Genomic DNA, 13,731 nt, shown 5'->3' with positions numbered 1-13,731 from the left:
TATTCATGCATGGTGGGCGGAAAAAGCTCTCTAGGGTGGGGATCCTTGACAGTTCTGCTTGACGATTCATTTGACACATTTGAATTTGATTTGAAATTTTGTGGATTTGTCAGTCTTTACGCTTTACTTTTTTTATTTTATGTTATTTATTATTTATTCTACTACTGATAGTTGTATAAAGGTAGTAAATCTAGATGGAAATTGTGGCAGAACTTAAATCAACAGTGACATTATCGCGATTTATCGAAAAAGACTCTAAAATAGTTGATTGTGTAGCGTGCGGTAGATCTCGGCAAAAATTGAGTGAAATAATGGAACAACTTTTCGCTAGTAAGTGACTATATAATATACATACGTGTAGTAAACCGATCATTTATGAAATTCACTTAAATTAACTAAATTATATATTTTCTTGCATTTTAGCTTTTATTTACTACTTGTCAAAGATCAGATGTCAAAAGAATTTTGATACGTTAATTTGACTTACCTGCTTCAGTAGCGTATCGGATGTTTGTGTTAATAAATACTTATTATAACTTATCTATTTTTATTAGAATTATATATTTTTATAACAATTTTAATAACTACCAACATTTATTCACAACGTAAAATAAAATAACAAATTATTGAGTCTACCCCACGTCTACCCTACATCACAGTTTTACCTTTTTTAAATAAAATTAGAACGACACTGATAAACCGGAATTTAAGTCGGCCATATTTGAGGCCCATCGCGGTGTACCTAATATTTTTGATATGCTCCTTCCTTAGTCTTCTTATTCAAAGATTATAACGCATTATAACGCCATCTACTGGGATCTTCAGTAACCAGCAATTACATTCCTTTAAAGTTTCGCTTATTTAGGTAACTTAACAATAAACTAGTCTTCATTGTTGATGTCAATGTTTGTACTAAATTGCAACTAACCCATTAATAATTTCGGTACATTTATATTGAGACTGTATATCTACATTTTACCATCAAATAAATCAGAAATATAATTATCTTTATTTTATTTTCTATTATTATCATAATATATTATTTTCTGTGGTTAAATAGTGGCTACAGTAGATGGCGTTAAAATGCGTCAGCTTGACGCGAATTTTTCAAAAACCCAGTCATTTTACGTAATCATTGCGTAGAAATATGATTGAAAATGTGGTATAAGCAATATCGTTGTGAATTTGAAGTAAAAAAAAATATTTTCTACGCATTTTTAAACTAAAAAAAATGTAAGTTTGTTGAAACAGAAGATTTTAGAAAAGAAAATGAGTTTTTAATTTTTTTCATATTGTTCCACCACTTAAAAAAATTCTAAAAATTCCTGAGGTAAAGGAGAATAAAAGACATTTTCTGACGATTTTTAGTGAATGACATATTTCACAAAGGTTAAAAAAATGAAGATTTTATTTTTCTTTCCTCCGCTAAAAATCGGCTTTTCGTTTAAGAATCATGATCATATTATTTTTTCAGGTTATCAATAATTAATTTTGAATTTTACTATAAAAATTGATTTTTTTCTCGGTTTTTTTTTGAAAATCTCTAAAACCGTTGGAGCTAGGGAGCTAAAAATTTAGGTGAATTATTTTGATTTGACACCAAATCGATCCCCTGAGTGCGATTTAAAAAAGCCGCGGGGCAGATTTTCCATATAAATCCGGCTATACATTTACAAAAAAGACAAGCCAGGAAAGATCCAGTGATCCTCAAATTTTAAGTAAAAAATACACATTTTTTTAAAATTTTCAAATTAAAATAGCTCGGTTATTTTCGACTTATTTTAAAAACAGTAAATAGAAAATATGTTTTTTTTATCAAGATCTACCAGTCATGAAAATATTTGTACTTATTTAAGCCTCACCCTGTATATGTTATTTAATTATTTTTTATTTATTTTTGCGACACAATTCAAATTTTAGACAGTCACTATTTTTATAATACCGAGATATTTGACAGAGAAGTAGTTCAAACAATTATTTTTAAAAATTTTTGAAATAATATTATTGAATATATAGGGTGAGTTTTAAATAAGTGGAAATATTTTAGAGGTAGTATATTTCGACACTAGAAATACGATCAGCAGGGTTTTTTTCGCGAAAAATAATTGACAAATTTTTTGATTTTTTTTTAGTTTTTGGTTACAAACATAATTTCTTGACAAAATAGCAACATAGGTAGTAGATTAAATTTCCATGAAAGAAAACCCAGAAAAAAATCAGTGGTTCTCAAAATTTAAGCAAAAAATTATTTTTCGTTAGGTAAAATAACTTGGTTAACTTTTCGAATTAACTTAAAAAATCTCTAAAAATTTCCTCATTCTTTTTTTTCAAAATTTTATTTTTAGGTAAATAATGATAATAAATAAAACTCATATATTAATAATAAAGACTTTTAATTATAAGACAGATATAATATAAAGAAATAATACTATTTTCCTATTCTCTTCAATTCTAAGTTATTAAAATACATACATTACACATAAAAAAATACATATTCACATTATATTCACACCAACAGACATTCTACATTGATAATAAATAAAATACAAGCGTTGCTAATTAATAATAAAGACTTTTAATTATAAGACAGATATAATATAAAGAAATACTACCAATTTCCTATTCTTCAATTCTTAGGTTATAAAATACATAAACATTACACATAAAAAATCACATATTCACCAACTAATCCAGTAAAATTGTATCGCCGTATAGAGAGTGAAAAAAAATTACGATTTTTTCAGAGTTTGTCAGCGACTGTCTTCTGAGTGCAAAATTAACAAAATCGGAAATTTTCCCCTTGCGGTTTTTGATCAATAGGGGTGGTTTTTTTTAAAACTGTACTACAACAAGATAATTAGACGCAACTTGTACATCAGAACATTCTCTACAAGTTCGCCTAATGAATTTTTTATAAGTTTATTATTTCCGGACTTAGCGGCCGTTTCATGAGCCCTTTGGGGTGGTTTTCAAAAAGTTTGTTTTACAGCAAATTGACAGTTGTTCATAATAAATGGACAAGCAACTTTTTCTCATAATTTTTTTTGTAGCTTGGTTATTTTTGGAGTCCAGTTCATGAACAAATTAGGGTAGTTTTCAATGTTACTCTTTTTTCAGCAAATTAACTCTAGGAAACTCGTTCAAAATAAGACTACATATACCTTTGCCTTATGAGCTTTTTTTATAACTTCACTATTTTTGGAGATAGCGCCTAGATCATGAATAAGTGGTGGTAGCTTTAAATGTCTTTTTTTTCAGGAAATTCACAAGTGCTATTAATGACACGTTTCGTTTTGGGGCAATAAATACATATCATAGGGAAGTTTGCATGTAATTTTAATAACTACTAAACTACCCCAATTTACCCCATGAAGCTACAAAAAAAATCATGAGGAAAAGTTGGTTGTCTTGCTGAACTTTCATACGGGTCAATTTGATGTAAAACAAACTTTTTGAAAACCACCCCAAAGGGCTCATGAAACAGCCGCTAAGTCCGGAAATAATAAACTTATAAAAAAAATTATTAGGCAAACTTATAGAGAATGTTCTTATCTACAATTTGCGTCTAATTATTTTGTTGTAGTACAGTTTAAAAAAAAACACCCCTATTGCTCAAAAACCGCAAGGGGAAAATTTCCGATTTTGTTTATTTTACACTCAGAAGACGTAATTTTTTTTTCAAATGACAATTTTATTGGATTAAACAGACATTCAACATAATATTATTCTTTTAAATTTAAAGCTAATTATACACCGTAAGAAGGTACCTTTCTTCATGTAGTACGCGTAAGTACTTTCTTGTCCACTTTCCGGAGTGACCTATCTTGGAGGACATAACCGTTTCCAATTATGGTGTAACATCTCTCACATATTTAGATACTCTCGAATGTAATACCACAAGATGTTTCGGGATTACCGAATAATACTTTTACCTGTCACGAAATGTCATTGAGTGTCAGGCAAAAGTATTAGGTAATCCCGAAACATCGAGTTGTATTTAAAAGATTATACAACGAAATAAAGTACATATATTTTTTCCATATTTTAATAAGAATTGACGGGATATTTTGTGGAACTGACAGAAATGACTTCTGAATTAATATTTCAAAAAATGACAATTACAATATGGCCACCAAGTTACGATAATCACTTAAATGATTATCACTTATTAATCACATCCTTCTATATAGGAAAAATACAGGGTGGGCCACTGAAAACTTACAATGGCTATAATTTTTAAACCAACAAAGATATCAAAAAAATAAAAAATACCGTTTCTATAATATCGAGGGGGAATACATATGACGTATTTTTTGAACCACCCCGACCTTCCCCTAAGGCGGCACCACTACTCACTTGAAAATCTTAAATGGACGACCCCACTTGTGGCGCCGTTTTGGAAAGCCCATGAAAAATGCTAAACGATGATCATAAAGTTTTTAGGGTGAAATTGAAAAACTACCCCTTACACAAAAAATTAGGTGGACATTAATGAGAAAAGTGATTTTTTCAGCATATGTTACAAATTGGGACCCAGCTAAATGAGGTTTTTCTCAAACTACCCCGACCCACCCCTAGGTTGTAAGCCACCCCCTCACTTCTAACCTCAAGATAGCGATACCCCACTTGTGACACCTCTTAAAGCGTATAAAAAATGCTGAACGACTGTCATAAAAAAGGACGAAAAAAATAGAGCCTAAAAATAAAACAAAAATGTCAAAACGTGTCAAAATCAATAGCATGAATTATTTTTGTATCCATGAACCATCGCGAGAAAAAAAGCTGGTACAAAGAAATGTATTATAACTCTTAATGAAGACCTCATACACTTTCAGCAAGATGGAGCCCCTTCGCATTATTCCATTGTCACAAGGCGGTGGTTGGATAAATATTATCCAAGGCAATGGATTGGCAGAAGGGGTCTAATCGAGTGGCCGCCAAGGTCACCTGATCTCACTCCTTTAGACTTTTCCTTTTGGGGTTACACTAAATCCATAGTCTACAAGACAAAACCAGGTTCGTTGCAAAAATTGCGGTAAAGGAGAACTGAAGCATGTCGAAATATTCCGAGAGAGACTTTCCAAAAAGTCGTTTGTATTTTTGTATGGAACAAAACGGCTGTCATTTTGAGCAATTATTAAAATAAATTATCATTTTAAATTTCTTTCAAATTGTCACGCCTACATTTCTTGTCACTAACCAGTAATTCAGTTGAAGTCTGTATGACCATCGTTTAGCAATTTCAATTAGCTTTCCAAAGAAGTGTCACAAGTGGGGTATCGCTATCTTGAGATTAGAAGTCAGGGGTGCCACCTAGGGGTGGGTTGGGGTGGTTTGAAAAATACTTCATTTGGGTTTCAATTTGTAACATATGCTGAAAAAATCACCTTTTTCATTAATATCCACCTAATTGTTCGTGTAAAGGTAGTTTTTCAATTTCACCCTAAAAACTTTATGATCATCATTTAGAATTTTTCATGAGCTTTCCAAAAAGACGCCACAAGTGGGGTGTTGCCATTTAAGATTTTCAAGTGAGTGGGGGTGCCTCCTAAGGGGTAGGTCAGGGCGGTTCAAAAAATACCTTATATGTATTCCCCCTCGATATTATAGAAATGGTATTTTTTATTTTTTTGATATCTTTTTTGGTTTAAAAATTATAGCAATTGTAAGTTTTCAATGGCCCACCCTGTGTATGTACATAGAGTTGTATAATCTTTGTAATTGGACCCATTGTTGTCTATTGTTGGATATGCAGGCTTAAGATATTCCTGCTAATTGCCTAATATCATGGTGCCATTTCAGGTTTGGCCTTCTACTAGGTCTCTTAATTTCTCGTGGATACGTGCTGTAATTTTTGTAGTCCATCTGTTCTTCTTGCCAGGTGTCCTTCTTGCCAGGTGTCCTGTCCATTGCCACTTGAGTGATTTGATTCTGCGGATGACACCTATTACTTGAGTCTTTTATCGTATCCACTCTATTCTTTTACGGTCTTTCTTGGTTATTCACAACATATTTCATTCTATTTAGCCTCGTGCTACTTGCAGTTTCTTTATGATGCTGTAATGGAGAATGCATGGGAGTTAACTACCGCGACGTTACAAATCTATTGTGTCCCCTTTCTTGAGTTATAACTCAGCGAACAGTCTCAGGGCTTTGACAAAAGCAGGTATCTGAGACAGTCTTATAGGGGTTAGGGGTTAGCTCTCCATCTCCGATATCAGTCTTACCAAAGTTTATTGATCAAAAATCTGCAGCAAAGACTTCCTTGATACAGGTTGAGCTTGTTCAGGTACTACTTCACAGACATATGTCCTGCCAAGCTGATTTTAGAATTAGTTCCTTCCTGTTTCTCCAGTAAACATTCTGCTTGATTTCTGGTACTAGAGATCCTGAGTTGAGTCACGACTGGTAGAAACATTGCTCGAATGTTTTCTTCTTTAGATAAAGTACAATTCTAGATTTGAATATGACTGAGTTTCTTCCATAAGTACTCCATGCTAACTTAATTCTTCTGTTGATTTCTGGTAGTAGAAATTCTGAGCTGTGTATTAGTGCTCCCAAATATATATAATCTTCTTATAAGATATCTTTCGTCATTTTTTTTTGTAAGTTTCTTTATATTATATATCCGCAAATAAAAAAGTATTTGTCCATATTTGCAGTTCAACCTAAGTTGTGCCATCTACAACTGGGTATATCCAGTTGCAGCAAAATAACTTTCTTCGTGCAACACCGGCGGAGACGTACTTTCCTGCCCGCTTTCCGGAGTGACATATCTCGGGGGATTAGGCACCAACTCTTGCGCACCGTAGAGCATCCCGCTGGTTGAAGCCTGCACGCATGCCGGGGGCGCCGGCGCCGGAGCCGCTCCTTGGTACAACTGTTGCGGATAACTACTCGAAAACGGAAAGTTCGGGTACTCAGCTTCAACAGGAAAAGGAGGATACACCGGCTGAAACTGGTGATCGAACATGCCTCCGTTCCAATGAGACGCTCCCAATCCTGCTTCGACTGGCTGGACTGGCGGACAAGTCGGAGCAGTACCGTAGTTGTAAGGTAAGTTGTTCAAAACCGAATGGTTCATCAATCGATTTACTACCATACTTCTCTCGGCGGATCTGGGTCTCGGCGGGGACGATCCTCGCGAGGACGAACTATCCGCTGAAGCTCTTCCATTTAGTCCTTCGGGGGATCTGGCTTTAGTCTCCTTCTTGAACTTCATCCTGCGGTTCTGGAACCATACCTTGATCTGTTTCTCGGTGAGTGCAAGGGATTGGGCTAGGTTGATTCGACGCGGACGGCACAGGTACCGGCTCTTTATAAACTCTTTCTCTAGTTCGACCAGCTGAGTTGAGGAGTACTGGGTTCGGACTCGTTTGTTGGGTACGTTTCGCCGGTCGTTGTTTAGGCGCAAAAGTTCGTTGGGTTCAGTGGGTACTCCTTCGGTTGGTAATTGGATGGGCTGTAACAAAATAAAAATGGTTAGATTGAGGTTTGTTATGTGAGATATGTGTAAAGAGAGTCCATGCACAAATACAGGGTGGTCCGAACTTTATTCCGGAAACTTCGGCAGCATATTCTGCAGATAAAAATAAGTAAAAAAGTTCTTAGGTACAAATGTATGTCCTAAAATGCTTGAATTGTTTTTGTGCCAAAAGTTCAACAGAAACTGATTTTTTCGAAGGAAAAATTATGATTAATTTAAAAAATTAAAAAGTTTCCAAATTTATAATTTCAGTCGAATAACTATACAGGGTGTCTCAGATTTTAATCGGGAAAATTTAATAGACGATAGAACTTGCAAAAATAAAACAAAAAGTTCATATCAACTTGTAAGATTTAAAGCTTCCTTTTCGAGATACAGGGTACAATTAGAATACCAATTATAATATTAATTACCAATTAGAATTTATTTTTTTTCGCAAGAAGTAAGCAAGATAGACAAAAAAGTCAGGAGACAAAAAAATAATATTTTTAATTACTAAATCCAAAAATAATATTAAACTTCTAAAAAAGCAGTGGCGTGCCTATTTTTTTCTTTAAAATAATTTAACAGTGATGCCCCACCGCCGCCCCTGGCCATTAAACTTAAATCTAATTACATCAAATTAAGTCCCATAGTAAGTATTATAAACGGGTCAAGTTATATCAAAATCGATTAAATAGTTTTTCAAATATCTTAATTTTTTTTCTTTTTTAAGCATCTTTAAGACCCTGTATCTCGAAAAGGAAGCTTTAAATCTTACAAGTTGATATGAACTTTTAGTTTTATTTTTGCAAGTTCTATCGTCTGTTAAATTTTCCCGATTAAAATCTGAGACACCCTGTATACTCAACATGTTTATTTTTTGTTAATAATGACATGTAATGGTTGCTCGTAACGATTTTTACCAAGAGATATTTTTTACGCAAAAAATCACGGAAATATATATTTTTTCACTCAGTAGTTTTATACAGGTACAGATGAAAAGTTATTACTCTTCAAAATAGATAAAACACATTTAGGTGGCGCCCCCTATAGTTAGGAGTCATATTGACATCAAAATCAAATTTCTCATGTCAAAAAACCCTCAGGCACCAATTTTCATCCAAATATTAGTGTTACTTCAGAAATTATTTGGAAAAAATCAAAATAAAAATGATACTTGTACACACTGAATCTCCGAAATTAAGCATTTTAGGACATCCATTTATACGAGCTTTTTTACATATTTTTAACTGCAGAATATGTTTCCGAAGTTTCCGGAATACAGTTCGGACCACCCTGTATATTGATCTTAAAAAAAGTTTGGATATCCATCCTTTTTGTGTGATAAATAATTATAAATTGAAAGCATTTTTAAACTAACATGACACGACTGTACAGGGTGGGTCAAATTCGACGCTTTTAAATGGAAACACCCTTTTCTATAGGAGATAGACGAAAACTAATATCAGTGTCTGGAGCTCAATTTTCATTAAAAACATGATGGTGAAAACCGCACATCAATATCTGTTACCGTTTCGGAGTTACGGGGTGTTTTTCAAAAATGTGCATTTTTAACAAATCGCTGTAACTTTTTTGCTATGGAAAATTTTTTATTTCTATGAAAACATTTCCAAAGCACCTTTTTACATAGAATTTAATGGTTTAAGTATAATTTTTTAAAAATTAATAATTTAAGAGTTATCAACAGAAAAAAATATTTTTTATTTGGGACACCCTCTATATTTTTAATTAACTGTAAAGAATTTAAAATTACCTTTCCAAAAATATAGCACACTTGATATTTTGTTACAATCCCCTTCGAAATACAGAATATTTAAAAGTTCGCCACTTTTAACTAGTAGGCTTTGGACCCCTTATTGATGATATGCCCTTAATGGAACTCGAAAACATATTTTTCCAGCAAGACGACGCACCGCCTCAGAATGCTGAAGTTATCAGCAAATTTTTGCAGCGAATTATAAGAATAATTGAATAGCTAACCAAGATCCCAGCCGTTGGCCGTCGAGGCTGCCTGACTTAGTGCCCATGGATCTAATCCTATGGATATATTTGCGGAAGAATAAAGATTCCTTGTTCTTCCGTATAATCTAGACAAGAATTAGAAATACTTAGCAGTTATGAGAAGGTATCTTTCACCCCCACTGAGTTAATGAATTCCGCGAGAAATGTTCAAAAACTGTCATTTTTATTGTTATTAGATATAGCTTAAATGTGTTGATGTTGGTTAAATATATTTTAAATTGTTATAAAATTCTGCATCTCTCATAGCAAATGTTATTTTCGTTTTAATTGATGCTCACAGCTACAATTTTTTTGCATTACAGCCGGTGCCGTTCAAAGGCTACTTATTTAAAGCGGACGAATTTTTATATACGAAGTATATATCTCGATAAAGAATATCTCGAAGAGGAATCGAGCAAAATATCAAGTGTGTTATATTTTTGGAAAGGTAATTTTAAATACTTTTCAATAAATTAAAAATATACAGGGTGTCCCATATAAACAATCAAATTTTCTGTTGACAATTCTTAAATTATTAATTTTAAAAAAATTATACTTAAACCATTAAATTCTACGTAAAAAGGTGCTTTGGAAATGTTTTCATAAAAATACAAAATTTTCTATAGCAAAAAAGTTACAGCGATTTATTAAAAAAGCATATTTTTGAAAAACACCCCGTAACTCCGAAACGGTAACAGATATCGATATGCGGTTTTCACCATAATGTTTTTGACAAAAATTGAGCTCCAGACACCGATATTAGTTTTTGTTTATCTCCTATAGAAAAGGGTGTTTCCATTTAAAAGCGTCTAATTTGACCCACCCTGTACCTATACAGGGTGAGTGTTAAATAAGTTCAGATATTTTTAGGGCTGGTAGATCTCGATAAGAGAAACGTATTTTCTCTTTACCGTTTTCCAAATAAGGCCAAAATGACAGAGATATTTTATTTACAAAATTAAAAAAAAAAATGTTTTTTTGCTTAAATTTTAGGAACCACTGGATTTTTCTTGGATTTTCTTTCTTTTAAATTTAATTTACTAATTATCTTGCCACATTTTCAAGAAACTATTAGTCTAAGATCTAGCAACCTTTTCGAGAAAGTATTTTAAGAAAACTGGCTCTTTGATATACCTTTTACAATGCTCTCTGGCTGCCGATACACGTTGCGTTCGCTACTGCGCATTGGAAGGAGATCCTATATTTTTTTTTATTTAGTCCGTTAAATTCTAGTATTGAGTATAAATCGAACAAGTCCCCATTTTTTGAAGCACCAGAATGATTTAATAGATACTTTACTATCAGAATATAAACGAAAATAAAATTATTTTATACCCCGAGCCGGGGGGTCTCGAACTAGACTCCTCGCTTCATAATGGAGACTTGTTCGATTCATATTCAATACTAGAATTTAAAGGACTAATAAAAATATAGGATCTTCTTTCAATGCGCAGTAGTGAACGCAACGTCTCCCGGCAGCCACACGGCCCTCACGCTGTTCCAGAAAGCATAGTAAAAGATGTATCAAAGAACCAGATTTCTTAAACTGCTTGTTTTCCCGACGTTGCTAGCTCTCGTACTATATGTTTTTATTATTAAATTAAAAAATAAAAATAAAAAAATTCCGAATTTAAGTAAAGTAAAAAAAGCATCCAGTAAATTTTAAAAAATTGAAATAAAATGATGCTACTATTTGATGTTGCGGAGGAATTTTGACAGTAACAAAAACATATGATGACATTAACCTGTGCGACGTTGCCATTGTCTTACGCCAATTTTTCACGTGCAAGTACGTGTATTTGTAGGTAATTTAAGCCAAAAGAAATTGCGGATTATCCAGTAAATTTTAAAATATTGAAATAAAATGATACTACTATTTGATGGTGCGGAGAAATTTTGACAGATGACACAAACATATGATGACATTAACCTGTGCGACGTTGCCGTTATTGTACGCCAATTTTTCACGTTTCAAAGCACTCAGATTCGTAACAAAATAAAAAAAAAACACAGCTTAACCCCCCTCCCTAAATAAACCTAACCAGAGCAACCCAAATTCTAACCAATCTAATAATATTTTTGCAAAATCACAGTGTTTGTTTATTGCTAGAGCTGTATAATTATTATGAATAAATAAATTTTTATCTAGTATATTTTCTAAAATTATATATTATAAACTAACTTATAAAGCTATCGAAATGAAAGTGTTCGATTAAAAATAAATCATATTTACAAGTATAATTTTTTTATTAATGAAAATAACAAAGATTATTAGTAGAAAATCATAAAAAATAATTATATTGACAACGTCGCAAATTGTATGCGAAGGCCGTCGATCAACTGTCAATCTAAAAGTCAATGGTTGCTAGCTCGAAATATTGTAAAGACATGTATTTTCTTAATTTTTACGCTTAGAAAGAGGTTTTATTGAATTTTTATGCTTATAATATGTGAATCCACATCTACAGGGTGGTCCGAACTGTATTCCGGACACTTCAGCAGCATATTGAGCAGATAAAAATAAGTAAAAAAGTTCGTATAAATGTATGTCCTAAGATGTTTAGTTTCAGAGATACAGGGTGTAGAAATTTCATTTTTATTTCGGTTTTTTTCTAAATAATTTCTGAAATAACGTCAATATTTGGATGAAAATTGGGGTCTGGGAGTTTTTTGACGAAATATTGACGTTACACACCCTGTATCTCCGAAACTAAGCATTTTAGGATATACATTTATACGAACTTTTTTACATATTTTTATCTGCAGAATATGCTGCCGAAATTTCCGGAATACGGTTGGACCACCTTGTATATCAGGTAGTAAAGTGCTATATCAGATGTTTTTACCTAATTTGTATGGAAAATTTAACGTTTTAACTGTCCGTAATATCGACTGAAACCCCTCCCTACACCCTATCCGTGTTTTGAGAATATTATATTTTTTCAAATTGAAAATATAAAATTAGTACTCACCATAGGGGGATGATCTTCAGCAACGGCACCCGGATTATACATGTACCGAAGTGGATCGTAGAACGCCTGCACATTGTAAACAGGAGACATATTGGCTTCCTCCGACGTTTCTGATGTTCCCATCTCATGTTTTGGTTCCCCTGATCCCAGCATTCCTACCGCAGGCAGCATGTTGTTATCTAGAAATAAATAGTAAAATATTGTAGTTTTCTTACGGAGAAATTTCAAAGATATCTAGAAAAAATCAAGATAAAAACGGTAAAGACGCTTACTTTCATAGAGAGACATGATTGAGGTTGGCTTGAAACTCAAGAACACTGTCAAAATAATCGGTATAAAATAAAATGTTCTCGGAACGCTTCACGAGCTACGGTAAGCTAGAAGGTCGGTCGTGAACTGATAGAATTGAGGCTATAAAGTTGTATTTATGGATTTTCCTTATCAAAGCAATTACCATAATACAACCAATCAGGTAAGAGAATATTGCTTTTGTACCGCCTCTTTATTGCGGTACAGGTACCGGAATGGAACGAGTACCTACTGACAAAGACGGAAAATTTCTAAACATTTTGAGGAAATTCAGTGTTGCCAGAATTAAAGGATTTTACAGTCAAATTTCGTCGAGTGAAGGGCTGAAGGATTTTTGTCCAAAAAGACGACAATATGAAGGTTTCTGGCAGTTTTGCACAGTCAAAATTGTTAATATTGTCACAGATTAGGTATCCTATAAGTATACAGTTAAAATCTTGTCCCTAATTCGTGGTATGAAAATTGTTTTTTATGACGATGAGCAAACGAGTAAATATTCTTGTGCGCAAAAATAATAATAATAAAACTCCCGTTTAAACAGCGCAATAACTGGGCTGGTCAATAGGCCGGTCAGGCGCTGTGCACAATTTTAGAGGCCATAAGTGGGCGTGCTTGTGCGCGACTCCGAAAATTGGAACCACGAAAAACAATGCTTTTGACGATAAGTTTTTAATCTGTATAATCTGTGATATTGTAGTAGGAGTATTGATTGTTTTTCCTACATCTATTTTTTTCACTTTAAGATTGATTCTCACTATACTTTCCATATCAGCTTCCGTTTACATAAAAATATTATATCATGTTAATGAATAGGACCATGCACACTATCCGTTCCGTTTCCCTTCCGTTCCATATCCTTTCCTTCCATGGACTGAAGCGTATCGGAAACAGCGTTGTCAAGTTCTTACATTTGTACCAGCCCTGTTAAAATGTTGCTGATATTTCTTTATTCTTTCACCT

General features: G+C 33.1%; 1 protein-coding gene across 1 annotated transcript; it reads right to left on the bottom strand.

Moving 5' to 3' along the window:
- Positions 1-6,633: 6,633 nt before the first annotated feature.
- Positions 6,634-12,837, bottom strand: LOC115883919 (homeobox protein Hox-B3-like). Its single transcript, XM_030902351.1, has 3 exons — positions 12,735-12,837; positions 12,463-12,641; positions 6,634-7,462 (listed from the first exon to the last, which is right to left on the bottom strand). The coding sequence occupies exons 1-3, from the start codon at positions 12,748-12,750 to the stop codon at positions 6,683-6,685; spliced, it is 975 nt and encodes a 324-aa protein (XP_030758211.1). The 5' UTR covers positions 12,751-12,837; the 3' UTR covers positions 6,634-6,682.
- Positions 12,838-13,731: the final 894 nt, after the last annotated feature.

Source organism: Sitophilus oryzae, unplaced genomic scaffold (assembly GCF_002938485.1).
Source record: "Sitophilus oryzae breed Bouriz unplaced genomic scaffold, Soryzae_2.0 scaffold_2006_pilon_pilon, whole genome shotgun sequence".
In the NCBI taxonomy this organism is placed as follows: Eukaryota; Metazoa; Arthropoda; class Insecta; order Coleoptera; family Curculionidae; genus Sitophilus; species Sitophilus oryzae.
Note: the sequence above shows the minus strand (reverse complement) of the source record. Positions and strands in the feature narration are given on the sequence as shown.

Bases quoted from the DNA above. Each gene is read 5' to 3' on its own strand.
- LOC115883919 (XM_030902351.1), bottom strand. The intron at 7,463-12,462 runs GTGAGTACTAAT...ATTTTGTTACAG, and splicing joins CTGAAGATCATCCCCCTATG to CCCATCCAATTACCAACCGA.